The sequence below is a fragment of the Pelophylax lessonae genome (genome assembly GCF_965119305.1).
Source record: "Pelophylax lessonae genome assembly, chromosome: 13".
Lineage (NCBI taxonomy): Eukaryota > Metazoa > Chordata > Amphibia > Anura > Ranidae > Pelophylax > Pelophylax lessonae.
In genome coordinates, this window is record NC_138780.1 from 148,481,509 (window position 1) to 148,502,701 (window position 21,193).

Below are 21,193 nucleotides of genomic sequence, written 5' to 3' on the forward strand. Positions count from 1 at the left end.
CCAGGCCGTCGGGACCCGGGCATTTCCCTGGCTTAAGTTGTGTTCGGCCTTACCTGGTGTGGGTACTGGAGGGTTCTAGATTGTACAACGAGCGGTAATAGGTCAGGAATTGGTGGGCGATATCAGTGGTGGAAATGGCCCTACTACCCTGCGGGTCCGTGGTCGGGTGAACCGTCCTTGCCGCCCAGCGGGCTTGAAGCGCCCTGGCCAGGAGTTTGCCAGATTTATTGCCACAGTCATAAAACAGTCGTTGCTGTAAAGCAAACTTGTGTTTAGTAATGAAGCCCAGTTCAGTCAGTAGGTCCTGACGGGTCTGCGTGAGTTCTGTCAAAGTATGCGAGGCCAGTGTGCGTTTATGAGCGCGTTCTAGCGAATAAATGCGTTCTGTAAGGGTGGAGGGCTTGGTCCCTTAGTTCCAATGAAGGGAACCCTTTAAGGCGTCAGCATACCAAGAAATTTTGGACAATTTCATGCTTCTAACTTTGTGGGAATTGTTTGGGCGGTCGCTCAATCATATTCCAACATGACTGCGCACCAGTGCACAAAGCAAGGTCCATAAAGACATGGTTGAGTAAGTTTGGGGAGGAGGAACTTGACTGGTCTGCAAAGAGTCCTGACCTCAACCCCATAGAGCACCTTGATTTAGAGCGGAGTCTGTGAGCCAGTCATTCTTATCCAACATCAGCACCTGACCTCACAAATGCCCTTCTGGAAGAATGGTCAAACATTCCCATAGACACACTCCTAAACCTTGTGGACAGCATTCCCAGGAGAGTTGAAGCTGTTATAGCTGCAAAGGGTGGGCCAACTCAATAGTGAACCCTACAGACTAAGACTGGGATGCCATTAAAATTCATGTGCATGTAAAGGCAGGCGTCCTAATAGTTTTGTCAATATGTTTGTTATGTGTTCTCATTCACACAGCATACCTAACCTTTTTTTTTTCTTTGAAGATTTCTTACAGTTTAGATGTTTCTCAGAAGAAGGCTTCAGGGCACACTGCAAGCACTGGAACAATGTCAGAGCCAGTCTGTCCCGATAGGCAGACCATACACTATGCAATTTTCTTTCCTTCAATGATTTGACATGTCAAATCACGCTGATGTGAACGGGGTTAAATGCCTGTAAACGCCTATGTATGGAAAGATATACATGGAGAGACGTTTAGAGGCAGGAAAAAAAAAAAGTCAAACGCCCTTAAAAGTGGAATTTTTGATGCCCAGTGTGCATAAGGGCTAATAGCATTATCACTAAAATTCAATCGCTAAACGGAAGCAAAAATAAAAGAACCATTGAATTACTTACATGAACCAATTGACTTTCTATTTGCCATGCTTTGCCTACCACTAAGAAGAAGTTACTCTAACAATAATAATGATGCAAGGTGAACAAATGCTTCTAGTGTTTACTGTGGATGGCAGTTTAAACTTGTAGTGTGTGTTTCAGAGGTTTAGTTAATGAATCCCTAGCCGTTCATGTTTACATATCTGATGTGATTGTTGGGCACTGGGAACATTTCATGCAACTCTACAAGTTAATTGGACATCGCATTTGTGCTCCAGGATATAATGTTTACATGAGAGTGTTTATAATCTTATATAAAGTCATTCTATGTATAATTGATATTGATTTTGCACTTCAGTAACGCAACACAGTTTCTCCACATTTATAATGTATATAAACCAAACATGACGTGAAATGCTATAGAACTAAACAGAAGTGATTTTTGCATTAACTATAATGTAAAAAAATATGTAGAGGCTTTAGTATGAAAATTGATATTCCACCCAAAACTGATAATCGGCATGGTGACTGCAAATTAAAGCCCAAATTTGAAAAAATAAATAGCCCTACACAAGTTAAAGTGGTTATAAAGGCAAAACATATTTTTACCTTAATATATGTCACAGTAGTTGTATCAAAATATAAAATTGCAGCGCTCATCAATAAGTTAACCAAGTGTTTGGTGATCATAAACATCAAACTCCATATAAGACTATAGTTCATAAGATAAGTCCACCAAAATTTTGTCCATCAAAGCATATGGAGTCTTATAGAAGTATATCCAAACGGGTACGTGCTGGTACTGGGCTCCTCAAGTAGATAAGAGCTTCTCCAGAAGGATATTATCCATTGATCAATATGCAGGAAAAAATTAGAAAAAAGATCACAGTGCAGTACATACATGGGGAGGGTAACATCAGTTGAGGTTTTGTAATTTCCATCACTGGTGTTACCCTCCCCATGTATGTACTACATCTCAGTGTGTAGGTACTGCACCATGATCTAATTTTTTCCTGCATATTGATCCACGGATAATATCCTTCTGGAGAAGCTCTTATGTACTTGAGGAGCCCATTACCAGCAGGTACCCGTTTGGATATACTGTACATCCATACGACTCCATATGCTTTGATGGACAAAATTTTGGTGGACTTATCTTATGAATTATGGTCTTATATGGACTTTGGAGTTTATGATCACTAAACACTTGGTTAACATATTGATGAACACTGTAATTTTATATTTTGATTTTATTTGAGGTTTTGTGTACTTCATTTGCCAGCAGCTTTTTTGGGGTGTTTGTGCTGATCTCCATTATCTTTTTTATTCCAGTTGTTGTATCGCCCTCCCCCACCCAACTATACTTAGACCCAATCCAGTGTTGTGCCTGTCTGCAGCGGCTCTCTCCATGCTCTCACAGGACACAGAGGCAGCAGCAGGAGCCTCCTCCCTCCCTCCCTCCCTCCTGCAGTCTTCTGGGACCTGTAAGTGCATCCACCAATCCAGGATGCGCCGCACAACTTGGGCATGCACAGTGGGCACCCGGCTGTGAAACTGCGAAGTTTTCACAGCTGGGTGCCCATGGTGAAAATGCTGGCGCCCATGAGGGTGGACGGCGGATAAGAACGGCTGAGGTGAGCTCACCGCTGGACTGTGGGACAGAAGAGTGGCTCTTTTTTAAAAGTCAGAAGCTACACCTTTTGTAGCTTCTGACTTTTATTGTTTTATTTTTTAAGTGGCTGGAGCTTCTCTTTAATAGGCAGTTCATAGGCTTTAAAACAAGTCTTTACTGACCTCTGTAGCTGCAGGCACTGTAGAGTAATTCACCTTTAAAGCTCATACCAGAAGCACTAAAGTCCTTTAAGCTGAAATGTAAGTATAACTTTTATAGCATAGTTACATTTGACCAGTTTGAACAAATGTAAGCATGCCTATCTCTTACCTGACTGATCCCTCTGAAAGCTACAAATCATAATAATAGTAGTTGCTGCTATTCCAGTGATAGCAGCAGCTTTCTGGGCCAAGTGCTGTGTGGCTGCCCTTTTGCATAGCAGCCACGGGGGGCTCACTCTCTTTCTCTGATTGAATTAGGTGGAGTTTGTTACGTCTCCATGTCGCCTCTTCACCTTATTTAATCTGAGACCACCTTGTATTCATTAAAAAAAAATACAAGATTTTCTCTAAATGGTGGTAGTGCTGAATGGGCGACTCCATGTGCCTACCATGCATAAAGGCAGCTGCTTGACACTGGGCCCGGAAGATCACTGCTCTCACAGTAGTACTGCTGACTACTACAGTGGTTTGCAGCCTACACAAGATCAGTCAGGTATGAGATTTGCATGCTTCCGTTGGTCCAAGCTTAACCAAATTAGTTATGCTATAAAATCATACCTGGAGTCCAGCTTTCAAGTCTACTCCCTCAGTAGGTCAGATTACTCGGCTTCCCCTTCCTAAACTTCTGCACTGTTTAAATTAGAGTTTGAAAAGCTGCTGTGTCACTAATAGGAAGAGAGAGAAGGAGGAGCGGAGCTGCTAAAAGGACTTTAACGCTTATGTAATAGAAGTCACGTAATTGCTGGTGCCTCTGATGTTCTAGGATGAATTCACTAATGTCTGAGACAGATCATAATTGGGACTTCCTACAATGTTCCAGTTTGATCAGTTTATTGAAAAACTCTCTCTTTCTCCTGCTTGTAGCAGACTGATGACGTGACCTCAGTCTAGTCAAACACAATAATCATAGCTTAAAGAATAACTAAAGGCAATATTTTTTCTAGATTTGGATACAATGGCAAAGGTTCATCACTGATCATGGTAAAAAGCCTATGCCAGTGATGGCGAACCTTGGCACCCCAGATGTTTTGGAACTACACATGTTGTAGTTTTCATTGTTCAATGTTAAGTATATAAAAAAATACTATAAAATGTATGTAAAAATATAAAATTCTCAAGTTATTTCTTTCATCATATACAGAAAAATAACTTATTAAAGATGCCCGTCAGTCTCCTGAAGAAGCTATCGATAGATGGCGAAACATGTTGAGCAGGCACTATATAGTTATTTCTTTTCTCTTTTTATATGATTTTAAAAATATTTTTTGTTGTCTTTGATGAATAAAAATTCGTAAAATTGTTTTTATCAAAATTATTTTTCTCCATCATTTATTTGTATGTTCGCACATTAAAAGTCCCATAACAAAATCCTATATCTATCTTTACCAATATTAGGGATATGGTGCTTCTAAAATCTATCTCCAGCAAACCTTCTTAAAAATATTGGCACCCCAGATGTTTTGAAACTACATTTCCTATGATGCTCATGCACTTTGCAGTTTAGTTGAGCATCATGAGAAATGTAGTTCCAAAACATCTGGGGTGCAAAGGTTCACCATCACTGGCCTATGCTGTAGGCTCTTTAAAATGTGATCAGCTGTGTCCAATCACAGCTGATCACAGTGTAAACTGGAAATGCCAGGTAATCACTGACAGCGTGTGAGGAAGTACCGTCAGTGCACCCCCGGCATTGCCCACCAGTGCTGCCAATCAGTGCCCACCAGTGATGTCCATCAGTGCCTCCTCATCACTGCCAACTATCAGTGCCATCTATCAGTGCCCATCAGTGTCATCCAACAGTGCCACATATCAATGCCACCTATCAGTGCCTCTTTAGGATTGGAGATTGTGCTGCACTGACTCAATCGGTTGTAAGTCAATGGCTGGGTGATGGTAGTGGTAGGATGGAAGAGTACTCTTCCAATGCTTTCTGTCCAACCACACCTGGAAAGAGATGGTGAGCCCTTTTTGGGGGCCTGGGCTTCTGCCTCTGGGTACAGCCTTGAGGTAGTTTCCGCATGTACTGTAAGGGGTAGCGAAGGAGGAAGCGTCCAATATTTGGATCATGGGCGCTCCCTCCTTCCCTATACCTATCAGTGCCTATCATTGCCATCTATCTGTGCCACCTATCAGTGTTTATCAGTGCCCATCAGTGCCACCTATCAGTGTCCATTAGTGCCGCCTATCAGTGCTCATCAGTGCCGGATATTAGTGCCCCCTCATCAGTGCCACCTCATCAGTGCCCATCAGTGCAGCGTGTCAGCCGCTGCTCTCGTTGCTTTTTCCCTCCTCATTGGGCAGATTGATGGCTCCCACTGCTGTCAGTCAAATATTTTGACGAGCAAGTGGGGGGAGGGGCCAAGCTGCTCGCTCTGTGTTAATAGATGCAGACAGGGCAGGTGGGGAGCGAGCCAGCATGGGTACCCCCATGAAAAACGGCTTTGTATGTGGGCACTCACCAAAGAAAAAGGAGCCTGGAACACCAGCGGAGGACCCCAGAAGAAGAGGATCAGGGTTGCAATACCATTTTGAGAGCAGGTAAGTATAACATGTTTTTTATTTTAATTTAAAAAAAATAAAGCTTTTATGTCACTTAAAGATTTTTTGATGCTTTTTTTTTCTGACAAGCCTAGTTTATTTTCCAATTTCCCCATCCAATTGAAAATGTCAAATGTGAAAAGCCATGCATGATGGAATGCACCAAATTCTGCATTAAACTATTATGGCCCCAGAGATAGGATTCTACTTTTCTTCAATAGAAGGATATCTGGTGTTATAAAGAAATTAACAAAAAAAGCAAACATACATATAGGACGGTCCATTTAAACCTTAGTAGTGGTATGCTGCAATACATCAAAAGTTATTAAACAGTCATATATTGATTGCTCTGCTCACTTCTCAGCAAGTTATCCCTGCTGAGAAACAATAAACACACAGCAAGAATAAACCATATGAAACATTGTGCATGCCCCTAAAATAATTGTGTTTGATGAGAACCTCCATGGAAAACACAAAAAGTAATTTGAAGCTTTAAGATCAAATTTGGGAAAAAGATGTGCTTGCCATTTGTTTCTGTCCCTCTACAAGTAAAATCAACCAGATAAAAGCTCCTTAGCTTCACTGGCAGCCCTAGGCAGACAAATCTTGAACAGGAACTATTCCCCTCTTTAACCTTCTTGTCAAAGAGACTTAAGAGCTGTTAGCCAAGTGGAACACATGCCAATTTGGCACTAATATGCAGAGACCTATATTGATTTGTAGCATACTTAGCATTGCATCGAATCTGCTCACAGTGCCGGTAATATATCCTACGTGTACAATTTCCAAATGGAGGGATACTTTAAAGTGGTTGTCAAGGCTCAAGGTTTTTTAACTTCATGCTTTCTATGCATTAAAGTAAAAAACCTTCTGTGTGCACAGCAGCTCCCCTAATGCTTACCCTTCTTGATCCAGCGATGTGCACGAGAGCAGTAGCTCTCCCGGGTCTTTTCCTCCTCATTGGCTGAAACAGAAGCAGAAGCCATTGGCTTGCGCTACTATCAATCACTGCCACTAAGCCAATGAGGAGAAAGCAGGGGCGGGGTCGTGCCACACACTGTGTGTGAATGGACACACAGAGCAGAGGCTCAGGAGCACACCTGTTCTGGTGCTGCTTGCTTTGTGGGCACTCAGGAGGAGGGACAGGTCATGAGCGCTGGCGAGGGACCCAAGAAGAGGAGAATCGGGGCTGCTCTGTGCAAAACCACTGCACAGAACAGGTAAGAATAACATGTTTGCTTGTTTTTTTAAAAAAAATCTGCCTTTAATATGACTTTAACTGACTTGGTATCAGGCTCTTGCAGTTCCTGTACAGCAGAGCTTAGAAGTTTTGGAGGAGGGGGCAGAAACATTACCAGGTGTGCCATACCTTCAAACTTCCTAAATGAGAAAGAGGGACATCTTCTAGCACAATATATTTAGGCAATAGACATACCCCTGCCATGCCCCCACTTATGCAAACCATTTATATGCCAAAACTTATTGCCTAAACTCCGAATAGTTTTTTTTTCCTAAAATTACTTTTCTTTCATGCTGGCTGTTTAAAAAAGCAAATGATATAATAACCCTTTTCACGCTGGCGCCTCCTGGCCCTTTAAGAGATTTATGATGCCGGGAGGTGGGGCTTAAGAGCCCGTGACCGACGTGATTGGCTGTCATGGTGGTCACGTGATCCGAAAACTTTTTGTTGGGGCTGCGCTAACTGTGTAGGGAGCATGCATCGTGCGCACTCTCTGCACAGCTGTTTGGGCAGCAAATAATGCAAATATGCGACCCCTCTGCGCCAAGCACCAGGCGCCAAGAGGCCGCATATTTGCGTATGGCTGACGCCAAGAGGTTAAGCAATAGGATAAAGGTTTTAGTAAAGAATAACACTTTTGGTTAAAGGGATTGTAAAGCTTTTAATATTTTTTTTTTAAATGCAGAAAAACAAAACATATTATACTTACCTGCTCGCTCCTGACTGGCCCTGTCTGCATCTATTGACACACACTGTGCGGTTTGGCCCCACCCCGACACATCATTTTATTGACAGCGGCGGGAGCCAATAGCTTCTGCTGCTATCAATCTGTCCTGTCAGAAGGGAGGGAGCCGCTGTTCTCATGCACAGCTCAGGCTCAGGCAAGTATAAGGGGGGTGAGGGGGGATCCGGTGACACAGACTTTTTTTTACCTGAATGCATTAAGGTACAAACCTTTATACTTTAGAACCACTTTAAATTGTAAATTTTCACAGAGATCTGTACATCAGACCAAAACAAACAACTAAAGATGGAAAGAGGGACAGAGGGATTAAGTTCCAAAAGAGGGGACAGTCCCTCCAATGATGAAGAGGGGACAGTCCCTCCAATGAAAAAAAGAAGGGACAGTCCCTCCAATGACGAACAGTTGGGAAGTATATGTGTGTTGCAGTGCAAGGTGTATAGTGATAGGTGGAGAGAGCAGATTGACAGAGAGAGGAGCTCATCTGTCCAGTCACAAAGTCTGCAAGTGAAAAAAAGAAAAGAACAGTCTGCTCCCCTGCCAGGCAGGATTATGTTGTGTGGCAGAGCTGGGCGTCCCATCGCTGGGAAGAGGCCTTGGAACCAGTCTTGGCTGGTTTGGAAGGCCATGGCTTATAAAATAGGTTCCAGGCCTAGCCTTGATATTGGAAAATGAAAGGAATGAAAAAAGCCTTTCCTAACCTTTGAAGTAGATGTCCTACTGGTAGAGGTGTAAGCCTTCTTCTGGGAGATACGACTATTCTTACCCCCATGTGATCTCCTTTATGTACTTATCAAAAGGAGGGACTAAATAGGTGTTCAGCTTCAAAGGGTAACTTCTCAAGGTATTTCTTGCATTGTAGCTAAAATGATCAGCCTTTAAGCCAAAGAATCCTGTGCATGTGGATGGGGAGAAAAATCCTTGAGATCTGATGAAGTGTATCTGCCAAGTCCTTAATGTAATAGCCTACAGCCCTAGGTAACAGGATTTTACTGGCTGTGGACAGAAGCATGCATAAAGATAGAGTTAGGTGTTTGGGTCATGCTCTTAGTCCAGACAGCAAGGGTCTGGAAGACTGCCATAGCCTCAGGTTGCATTGCCAGCCCACTAAGGAAAAGAGGCTTTACAGAGGACCTCTGACCTCTTATCTATCAGGTATCTGAACACAAGATTATCCTCCACAGGGACCATGAGGGTCCTATGAATGCAAGAAATGGCAAAATCAACCACAGGAACTTATACAGAAACTTTTTCTCATCTGGATTTAAGTGTTTTGTTGTAAAAACCTTCACTGGGTGAGGCCAGTCTCCATAGAAGAAAGACTCTACCAGTTAGTGGTTTGGGAAAGTCTTGGCAGGTTTAGGTAACAGAAGGGACCACATACTGAACATCTTGGGATTAGCAGACTTATGGTCCTGCAGCACTAAACAGCAGCATACACCGTTATTTTTATGGTCCCGCAGCACTAAACAGCAGCATACGCCGTTATTTTTATGGTCCCGCAGCACTAAACAGCAGCATACACCGTTATTTTTATGGTGCCACAGCACTAAACAGCAGCATACACCGTTATTTTTATGGTCCCGCAGCACTAAACAGCAGCATACGCCGTTATTTTTATGGTCCCGCAGCACTAAACAGCAGCATACACCGTTATTTTTATGGTGCCGCAGCACTAAACAGCAGCATACACCGTTATGTAGGTATGTTAGCCTTCAGACTGGCTGAAATCTCAGTTGCATGCATGTAATCTTTATCCAGTTCCTAAAAAGGAGAGAGCTCATTCTCCAGTACCCCCTCCTCCTCATGTAACATGTCTGACTCAAGGGCAAAATCAGGAGGGGAAGTCAAAGCTGTGCTATCTATGGCCCCAATAGGGCTGGAAATTGTAACAGTAAATTATTATCTAGAAAAAAAGGGGAAGTTGGTAGGGCCAACGTGCCGACTTTTTCTCACTCACTCTCTCATATGAAAAGTCTGATGGTTGACAGAACCCCAAAACTCCTATATGAGCCTGTTGTGGATAGGGATTGTGAATTACATTCCAAAACCATGCATATCAATATCATCTTCTTCCCACCCCCCACCCAGCTTTCACTATTCTTGGAAGGCTTTTCACAAGAGTTTGGAGTATGTCTGTAGGAATTTGTATTTATTTAGCCAAAACAACATTTGTGAGGTGAGGCTCTGATGTTGGATGAGAAGACCTGGTGCGCAGTCAGCATTCCAATGTATCCCAAAGGGGTTCTATAGGACTGAGATCAGGGCTCTTTGCAAGCCACTCGAGTCTCTCCACTCTAAACTCATTAAATTATGTCTTTATGGAGCTGGCTTTGTGAACAGGGGCACAGTCATGGTGAAACATAAATCCGATCTCCTGCCATTACTACAGATCCCTTGAAAACTTGGAAATAATGACCATAGCATGCTTTATACAGTATGTGTAATTTAAATGATGGGCACAAACCTGCATGTACTACTCTTCTGCATGATGTCAGCTCTGTGGTATCCAGAAAGCTTACAGAAACCGTCATTACTATACACTACAGGCCAGTCCACAATCTGTGCATTCCCCAGTAAGAAACTTGATTCTGGAGAGAGAGGGAAACAAATAACATCAGTATCAATACATTGTATTCATCAGAAACATAGCCAGCACTTACAAACTGGCATAAACAATCCCAAATCAATAGAGTTATTATTAGTGCCAAAAGGGGATGAGGGCTTCATGGGCTTTATGGGTTAGCGTATGCCAACGCACCTGCAATCCCCAAAAGGATTAGGTATTGTAATGCAAGTAATAGAGTGTGTTGGCCTTGATCTAAAACACTTTACCATGCATATATTAACCAACTGAAGAAGTGTGAACACGAACAGAAAAGATACATTCTAAAAAATATATACCCAACCCAGTTTGATGGTCATTGTCCTTTAAAACCTTCTGTTTTAGCGCAAGTGGTCCATTTTTCTATCACTGTCTCTAATGCAATATGATGTTTACCCTAACGACTGAGATCCCCTTTCTCTACATGTACATTTATTACCATAAGGAATTTCAACTATCTGAACTTTAGAGTCTATACACCTGTTTCACCCCCAGTATCAGTATATGCCCCAATTGATGTCCATTTTTTCCACAAATAGAGCTTTTTTTTTGTGGTATTTGATCACCTGTGTGATTTTTATTTTTTGCGCTATAAACAAAAAAGAGCTACAATTCTGAAAAAAAAAAAACAATATTTTTTTTTTACTTTCTGCATTAAAACATTCCCAAAAAAAAAATCAATTTTTTTCATAATTTTAGGCCAATATGTATTCTGCTACATATTTTTGGGGAAAAAACCCCAATAAATGTAATTTGATTGGTTTGCGGAAAAGTTATCATGTCTACAAATTAAGAGAAATATTTATGTCAATTTTTTTATTTTTTTTTTTACTAGTAATGGCGGCGATCTGCGATTTTAAGTGGGACACATTGCGGCGGACAGATCGGACACTTAACTGACATTTTTTACACTCTTGAGTGGGACTAGTGACAATAATAAAGTAATCGGTGCTAAAAATATGCATAAAAATAACACCAGGGGCGATCAAAGGGTTAAATGTGTGCCTGGGGGGTGCTTTCTAACTGTGTGGGGGATGTGCTCACTGGATGAACACAGAGACCTGTGTTCCTAAATAGGAGGAACACAGGATCCCTGTGGTCATCACCGACATCGGCAGACCGCCGTCCTGTCTCCACGGACAGCGATCTCTGATTGGTTCCCCCTGTGGCCAATTGTCGCGTGCACACACCCCCACTAGCTATCTCGCAAAATGACGTACAGGTATGTCGTTTCGGGGGACAGAGACGACCTGCCGCCGTATAAGTACGGTGGCTGGACAGCAACTGGTTAAATCAGATTTTTTTTTTTTAAAGATAGTTTTCTATTTAAGATACATTAATAATTTAGTTTATTCAGCATGAAATGGAGCTTAGTTATGTAGCATGAGGTTGTATATTCTGCAATATTTACATTTTTGGTTTGGTAAACTCATTTGATGAATCCAAGGTCTGCAAGCTGAGATAACATGCACTGCATTGATGCATTCAAACAATTTCTCAGTAACCATGAGATAAATCAAAGTTCAGGAATATTCTTTTATCCCATTGTTTTGCAAATCTATGTATACTACAAACTGTATGATTGAATCTGTTCTGATATCGCTGTTTTTTTAATCTGACAACTTCATTATTTGAAATAGAAAACCTTTATTTTGTTTGCAAATATTAAAGATTCTAAATACCAGAAAGAATAAGTTCTTACATTTAAAGAGCACCTGTCATTTCAGATCAATCATGGCAGCGCCGGTTAGCGGGCATCCACTCACCTGCTGCCACCACGTCCCTCACCTTGTTGTGTCACTGCCGCATCACCAGCCATCCTAATAAAGTTAATTGGACTGTCAGTGAGTCAACAGCGGGTCAGAGGAGGAGCTGCTGTGGGACAGAGATGACAGTTGCTCTTGAAAAATTATGATTTAAAATCAAGTTGATTTAAATCAAGCCTTTTTACTAGTAATTTAAATCATCATTTAAATCAACTTGATTTAAATCAAATCCACCCTGGCTCAAAGAATGTCTTAACTACTCTCTAATCCCATTAGAAGTCCATCATACAAGGTCTATTTGACTGGTAATAAAAGTCAGCTCTCTGCAGCCTCTGTTGATATATTTTTTTTCTTTTTTTGCACAATTAATACAGGTCTTGTTTTCTCAATGCTGATATGTTCTCTACTGATTTATGAGTGAACTGTAATGAGATATCCACTTTAACCACTTCCGGACCGGAAGGATTTGCCCCCTTAATGACCAGGCCATTTTTTGCGATTCGGCACTGCGTTAATTTAACAGACAATTGCGTGGTCGTGCGATTCTATACCCAAATAAAATTGATGTCCTTTTTTTCCCACAAATAGAGCTTTCTTTTGGTGGTATTTGATCACCTCAAATCGAAATTTTTTAAAATTCTAGGCCAATTTTTTTTCTGCTACATATTTTTGGTGAATAAAAAAAAAAAAATGGCAATAAGCGTATTTTGATTGGTTTGTGCAAAGGTTATCGCGTCTACTAACTAGTGATCGACCGATATAATTTTTTTTGTGCCGATACTTTGGTCATCGGATATTGGTATCGGCCGATATTGTCCGATATTGTCCGATATTTTTTGGACATGTAAAAAAATAAAAAAAAATGTTCTTATTTTTTTCACAGGCCCCAAAGACCCCAAACCCCTCCTCTGCACTTAAAAGCATTCAAAACAGCCACGTTTGGCTGTTTTGAATGCTGTAATTTTTTTTAATCTGACACCGAATACCCAAAAGTGATGTCATGACATCACTTCCGGGTTTTTACATGGAGACCCGATCAGAGCCGAATTCGGCTTTGATCGGGTCTTCTCTTCGGCGGCCGTGGAGGTAGGATGCTGGGGAGGGGGGGGGGGGAAACATCCCCTCCCGCTCCTTGCAATGACAGCCGAGCGGCTTCTCAGCTGCATCGGTTGTCATTACAAGACAGCCGACCGTCGGCTATGGACACAGGTACCGGGGTGATGCCTCTAGCTGCAGGCATCACTCCGGTACAACACTTTCCTGGAATATCAGCAATATTGGTAACCTCAGGGGCGAATTCCGATATATCAGGGAAAATGCATATCAGCCCCCGATATATCAGCAAATCCGCTGCTGGGACCACCCTTATGTTAAAGCGGCCCGCCCACCGTTAAAAAAAATACCAGGGTTATGGCAGCTTCCTGCTGCCATAACCCCGGTATTTAACGTCAAAGTTCCGACGTAAATACACTGTGGGCAGTCCGTAGGTGGTTAAGACCAAAGATTTTGAAAAAAAAAAAAAAAACAATATTTACTACTTTTTGTTATAAAACATATCCAATAAAATCAAATTTCTTCATAAATTTAGACCAAAACGTACTCTGTTACATGTCTTTTGTTAAAAAAAAAGAAAATCTCAATAAGTGTAAATTAATTGGTTTGTGTTAAAGTTCTAGCATCTACAAACTACGGTATATATAATTGAATTTACGCAGCTTTTAAGCAGCTTCTGACAATTTTTGAGGTTAAAAAATGCCAGGACAGTACTAACACCCCCCAAAAGACCCCTTTTTGGAAATTAGATACCCCACGGTATTTGCTGAGAGGCACGTTGAGTCCATGGAAGATTTAATTTTTTGCCACAAGTTTTTGGAATTCGTTTTTTTACACAAAGTTGTCACTTTAATAGGATTTCTCGCACGTGCAATGGGTATATGTGGAAAACACAGCAAAATAAATTTTGCTACTTCTCCCGAATATGGGGATACCACATGTTAGAGACTTTTTGGCAGCCTAGCCATGTACAGGGGCCAAAAATCCAATGAGCACCTTTAGGCTTTCAAAGAACGTAACTTGCGCAATTGATTTCCTGATTACCTATCTAAGTTTAAGAGGCCCTAAAATGCCAGGATAGTACAAACACCCTCCAGACTATACCTTTTTTTTAAAGTAGACAGTCCAAGATATTTGATAAGAAGCATGGCTAGTATTTTGCAGATCTAATTTTTTGTCACGGGATTTTGAAAAATTGAAAAAGGAAATACATTTTAGTTTTCTTTCTAAATTTTACAAAAACCAATGAAAACAAATGAGATCTGCAAAATGCCTCTTAGCAAATACCTTGGAGTGTCTACTTTCCAAAAAGAGGTAATTTGTGGGATGTTTAGGGCACTGTTGGCATTGGCTAATTCACCATGAAAGACTGCCGTGTTGATGTCTAAAAGGCCAGGATGTACTATGCTGCTGGTGCTGGCCAGGTCACCAAAAAGTAGTACAGAGCTAGTACTTGCACCTTGCTGCATCTGAACATAATTATATGTTTCTACCACTTCAGAAATATGGTGTCGGGCACACCTGAATTTAACAGGAACCTCTTCACCCTCGTCTGAGCTGGCTATCAGGGTGTCACTGCTTTCTACAGGTTCATATTGTGAGCCGGATTCTGACAGAGGCCTCCCCTTCACTCTCATATGTCATGCTCAGAATCCTGTATACCGACTTACTAGTGTACCTTTTGTTTGTATATTTTGAGCACTAACTTTACAGGTACCTAGGGGCGACTATGGGGAAAAAAGCTTCTGACTAGCAATGAGGGATTGTTTGTGCACCAGAAATAAAATCAACTGCTAGAGCTAGCAGAGATCAGGCCTGATCTTGCTCATATTGTGGTTTTGCAGACGATGTATCATAGGTGGCAGTGATCAGAAAAATAATACTGGCACTGTGCTTGTTAGGGGGTGGGGGGAATAAATGCAAGTGCTGGCAGTGATCGGGCTAATCATTCTAACACTGGGTTTTTGGGGACACTATACTACTAAGGAGGCTAGTATAGTTCTGACCATGACCAGGATACAGACAGACACTATACTAGTAATGGCAGTGATCAGCGACTTTAATGTTACTGTGATAGCGTGGCGGGCAGTCAGGGACTGATGCTAACTGACACTGGTTAGGAGGGACACTAAGTGACTCTGATACCATCTGATGTCGCTAGTGACACTAATACAGTGATCAGGGATAATACTGTACACTGTCACTATACTAAAGACACTGGCAGGGTGACAGGGGTGATCAGGAGGGCAAGCAAAGGGTTAACTGTGTACCTAACAAGTGTAAGTGTGCTGATTTTACTCACAGACTTGCTGGCTTTTCTTCCTAATCTCAGCTCTGAATGGTAAGTATAGTAACACACACAGATCTATGTGCTGTGGTTGGCCACAGCCATCAGCAGGTTCACAGCCAAAATCATTGGCTACAAGCCTGCTGCCAAACTCGTGCTGTGTCCAATCACAGCACCAGAAGCAGGGGGGCGTGCACATGTGCCTTTAAACCAGTAAACCAGGAAAGCCACCGGCCAGCAGTATTAAACCACCACAAAACCATGAATAAAAACATATCAAGTAAATAATATAACTGTTGGTTACAAGAAAGGGTCTTCGGTTTACACTAGTCAATTCGGCTTTACTAAATTCCCACCCTTGTCCCCAGCGACACACCACGAGTTCAAGAACAGCTTCATAATTGACTATTTTTCCATTTCCCAAGACACTGAGCCCCTATTAAAAAACTGATACCAGGGCCACCGCTAAGGTGATAGCAAAAGTCCTCCTGTACTGGATCCGTAACAGCAGGAGGGTTCAGGCAGCAGGGCAATCGGATTTGGGCAAGAGAGGGGTGATCGGTGAGGTGGGCAAGAGAGGGGCGATCAGTGAGGTGGGGGAGAGCGGAATTACAGGAAATGTTCCCACGTGTGTAGAGCTGAAAGCCAGCTTCTTCTCCACCAGCTTTTCAGCTTTTCATCCTTATCCTCCTTCAGGAAATGCTTGACTTGACCTGACTGCTAACCCAGGGGTCTTAGAGGGAGGTGAGGAGTTATTTTGGCTGGTGAAGGATTTGCGCACTGGAGCACACCGTGAATGATTTTATGATGTCTACATGAACACTTCTCACCACTTTGGGACTTTACCTGATTACTTCAAGAAATTGACTGTCTTTTAGGGAATGTAATTTTATTTAGCGCTGCACTGTTTGTATGTGTTTTGTCTCAAGCACTTCAAGCATGGCAAAAACACCAGCCATTTGGGTACCACATGGTTGACAAGGCATTTGACCTCCCACCACTTAGCCCATTTGCAAGAGCACCTGAAAGCCACACATAAGGGACACAATTTTGTTCCTCCTTCTTACTCACCTCAGTCTACCCCTTGCTATACCTCATGACCTCTCAGCAGCCTCCACTGACAGGGTTGATGGTATAGCACAGAGTGTCCCAGGTCCTTGCAGCACATCTGCCAGTAGCACACCACCAGCTGTAGACTATAGCCGTCAAAATTTCTCTGCCGCATCTGCGGCAGCGGAAAAAAAATTACAGTCACTGCCACCCAAATGCCCAGCGTCTAAATGCAAGCTTGTCAAAGCTGCTGGCTTTACAACTTCTGCCTTTCCACCTGGTGGATTGTGCCCCTTCCATGAATTTGCAGAATGTGCTGTACCACAATGGCAGGTTCCCAGTTGGTCGTTCTTTTCACATCGGTTCTGTTATATCACTTGGAAGGCAATATTGTGATACCGTTGGGCAAGGTAGTCAGCCGCAAAGTCCACATTACTGCTGACACATGCTCTAGCAAGCATGGTCAGGCACGCTATATTTCATTCACAGCACACTGGGTAACTGTGCTTGCAATTCAGAAGGATGCAGGAAAGGGCTCAGTGCTGCAGCTCGTTGCACGTTTCCATACAGCTAGTGGTGATGATGCGAGATTTGTCAGCTCCACCCCCTCCTCCTCTGCTGAATTGTCCTACAAACCACAAGTACCCCCAAGTGTTCAAGGGGCTATTCAATGAGTCAGGCTAAAAGGTGAAATGCAGTGCTTCAGTTGGGCTGTCTAGGGGACAGAAACCACATCGGAGCAGAGATTCTTGCAGCTCTGAGAGGTGGTTTACGCCACGCCACACCAGTTGGAGCCAGGAATGTTGGTGTGCGATAATGGCACATACCTCCTGTCCACCCCTAGACAGGGAAAGTTGACACTTGTAAAATGCCTAGTACAGTGCCTTGCGAAAGTATTCGGCCCCCTTGAACTTTGCGACCTTTTGCCACATTTCAGGCTTCAAACATAAAGATATAAAACTGTAATTTTTTGTGAAGGATCAACAACAAGTGGGACACAATCATGAAGTGGAACGAAATTTATTGGATATTTCAAACTTTTTTAACAAATAAAAACTGAAAAATTGGGCGTGCAAAATTATTCAGCCCCTTTACTTTCAGTGCAGCAAACTCTCTTCAGAAGTTCAGTGAGGATCTCTGAATAATCCAATGTTGACCTAAATGACTAATGATGATAAATAGAATCCACGTGTGTAATCAAGTCTCTGTATAAATGCACATGCACTGTGATAGTCTCAGAGGTCCCTTTAAAGCGCAGAAAGCATCATGAAGAACAAGGAACACACCAGGCAGGTCCGAGATACTGTGGTGGAGAAGTTTAAAGCCGGATTTGGATACAAAAAGATTCCCCAAGCTTTAAACATGCCAAGGAGCACTGTGCAAGCGATAATATTGAAATGGAAGGAGTATCCCATATGGAAGAAAATATATTTCCAATATATTTAGGGAAAAATATTTTAGAAATATATTGAATATGGCCAAAATTGGAGCATTTCAAATATATTTCCAATATATTTGGGAAAAATAAAAATGTTTTTTTAAAATATATTTTAAATATATTTTTCTACCATGTGGGATCAGACCACTGCAAATCTACGAAGACCTGGCCGTCCCTCTAAACTTTCAGCTCATACAAGGAGAAGACCATGATCAGAGATGCAGCCAAGAGGCCCATGATCACTCTGGATGAACTGCAGAGATCTACAGCTGAAGTGGGAGACTCTGTCCATAGGACAACAATCAGCCCTATACTGCACAAATCTGGCATTTATGGAAGAGTGGCAAGAAGAAAGCCATTTCTTAAAGATATCCATAAAAAATGTTGTTTAAAGTTTGCCACAAGCCACCTGGGAGACACACCAAACATGTTTGGCGTAAAGCAACACGGCTCATCACCCTGAACACACCATCCCCACTGTCAAACATGGTGGTGGCAGCATCATGGTTTGAGCCTGCTTTTCTTCAGCAGGGACAGGGAAGATGGTTAAAATTGATGGGAAGATGGATGGAGCCAAATACAGGACAATTCTGGAAGAAAACCTGAAGTCTGCAAAAGACCTGAGACTGGGACGGAGATTTGTCTTCCAACAAGACAATGATCCAAAACATAAAGCAAAATCTACAATGGAATGGTTCACAAATAAATATATCCAGGTGTTAGAATGGCCAAGTCAAAGTCCAGACCTGAATCCAATCGAGAATATGTAGAAAGAACTGAAAACTGCTGTTCACAAACGCTCTCCATCCAACCTCACTGAGTTCGAGCTGTTTTGAAAGGAGGAATGGGCAAAAATTTCAGTCTCTCGATGTGCAAAACTGATAGAGAGTGACATACCCCAAGCGACTTACAGCTGTAATCGCAGCAAAACGTGGCGCTATAAAGTATTAACTTAAGGGGGCTGAATAATTTTGCACGCCCAATTTTTCAGTTTTTTTATTTGTTAAAAAAGTTTGAAATATCCAATAAATTTCGTTCCACTTCATGATTGTGTCCCACTTGTTGTTGATTCTTCACAAAAAATTACAGTTTTATATCTTTATGTTTGAAGCCTGAAATGTGGCAAAAGGTCGCAAAGTTCAAGGGGGCCGAATACTTTTGCAAGGCACTGTACATGTCCTCAATTTGGTCATGCAGTGTTTCCTAAATAGCTACCCAGGGTTGGAAGATCTGCTAAAGCAGGTCAGAAGAGTCTGTAGCCATTTCAGGCGGTCATACATAGGCAGTGCTCGGTTGGCTGAAATTAAGCGGGAATTGCACCTGCCTGATTTGTGAAATGCCCACCAGGTCGAACTCGACTTTAGCAATGCTGCAGTGGCTGCACATGCAGCAGAGGGGCCGTCAACGAGTACCTGTGTGAGTATGGCCCAATGACAGCCTCAGGCCAGCTCTGCTTTTTTTCCCTACGCCAATGGATGCTGATAAAGATGCATGCACTGTACAGTTATCATTTGAGGAGGCCACAAAGGATGGTGAGCCATGGCAATGCATGCATCAGTGGCACAATCCCTGTTGTGTTCCTGCTGGAGCAGACTCTGCATGGCATTACGGACAGTGCACTTGAGGCAGACCAGCGGGATTAAGAGGACTCCCTTTCCTCTCAAGGCCTGCTTTATGCAGACACCATTCTTCCTACGCCACAGAATACACAAGAGGAGAGGGAGGAGGAGGAGGATTCTTGCAGTTTTAAGGGTACTGAAGCAGAGGAAGACCTACGTCAACCCTCAACAGATGATTTTCATCCCTAGAACCCTTGGGAGTAGTACGTGGCTGGGAGTAGGGAGTTCCAGATACTGTAATCCTCAGTGCTTCAAAGCCTGCGAAAGAACCCAAGAATACGTGGCATCAAGATGAAGGATCACTATTGTTTGCCAACCCTCCTTGATCACCGTTACATAGTCTCAGAACTCACCCCATCCCCACAGAAAAGGAGTTTATCTAATGCTTTTCCTGACTCTGGTAGGTTACAGTGTTGTAGAAAACGTAGATTTGGGCTGTTGGTTAAGAGAGGAGCGGTGGAGAAGGGACCTGCCCAAGAGATGCATTTCACAACTTTTTTTAGTCTCGCGCCTAGGGCTCTTAGCTTCCATATCCCATTGGCAGAGTCTGCATCATATGGTGGAATCTCTAATCATGTTCCCAGTGTACTACATTGTGGCCTCATCATACAGACTGGATTCCAAAGCTGTTGTTTACAAAATAAAGAAAACTTGCAGGGAAAATGCCTTTTTTTTTTGGCTTTATAAATGCAATTTTTTCTGCAGCAGCTTCTATACACATACAGATGTGCCACTTTACAGGCAGATTAACCACTCTACTACCGCTCACGGTAATAGTACTGCGGCAGAGTGGCTCGTTCCCGTCCAGTCACGTAGTATTAACGTGACTGGACTCCTCCCCTTCTGGGCGGCGCTTGCGCGCCGCCGGAGGCTCGCTCCCGCTGTTTTCATTCACAGCGGGAGTCGGGCCAGGGGAGGAGCAGCGGCGATCGCCGCTGCTCTTACCCGATCGTCGGGGATCGAGTCTGGAGATCCGCCCGCTGTGTGTAAACACAGCGGGCGGATCTCCATAGTGACAGGGAGTGACAGATCGGACTGTTCAGCATAGCTGGACATCCGATCTGTCCATGAATCACATAGTCACCTCCCCCCCTACACGTCAGTAAGCACCAGGCATACATTAACCCCTCCCTCTCCAATAAAATTAACCCCTTCCCTGCCAGTGTCATTTTTACAGTAACAGTGCATATATATAGCACTGATTACTGCAGTAATGTCACTGGTACCCCCAAAAGTGTCAAAAATGTCAGTCAGGGGTCCGGTCTGTCCGCCGCAATGTCGCAGTCCCGCAAAAAAAATCGCAGATCGCCGCCATTACGCGTTAAAAAAAAAAACACCAAAAATGACAGAAATCTTTCCCTTTGTTAGTAAACGCAATAACTTTTGCGCAAACCAATCAAAATACGCTTATTGCGATTTTTTTTACCAAACATATGTAGCATAAAACAAATTGGCCAAAAACTTTTAAAAAAATTGGTTTTTACATCTTTTTTGGGGGGAATTTCATATAAAAAAATGTGAAAAATATTGTTATTTTTTCAAAATAAACGCTCTTTTTTTGTTTATAGCGCAAAAAGTAAAAATCGCACAGGTGATCAAATACCACCAAAAGAAAGCTCTGTTTGTGGGAAAAAAAGGACGTAAATTTCGTTTGGGTACGGCGTCGCACGACCGCGCAATTGTCAGTTGAAGTCGCACAGCGCCGAATCGCAAAAAGTGGCCTGGACGGAAGACAGCA

General features: G+C 42.6%; 1 protein-coding gene across 4 annotated transcripts in view; it reads right to left on the bottom strand.

The window, feature by feature from the left end:
• KCNH5 (potassium voltage-gated channel subfamily H member 5) overlaps positions 1-21,193 on the bottom strand; it is a 510,054-nt gene that overhangs the window by 403,009 nt on the left and 85,852 nt on the right. For all 4 annotated transcript variants that reach the window (XM_082242615.1, XM_082242614.1, XM_082242613.1 and 1 more), the window contains one exon: positions 10,105-10,228. In XM_082242615.1, the coding sequence (XP_082098741.1) occupies positions 10,105-10,228 (124 nt within the window). The remainder of the gene's footprint in view (positions 1-10,104; positions 10,229-21,193) is intronic.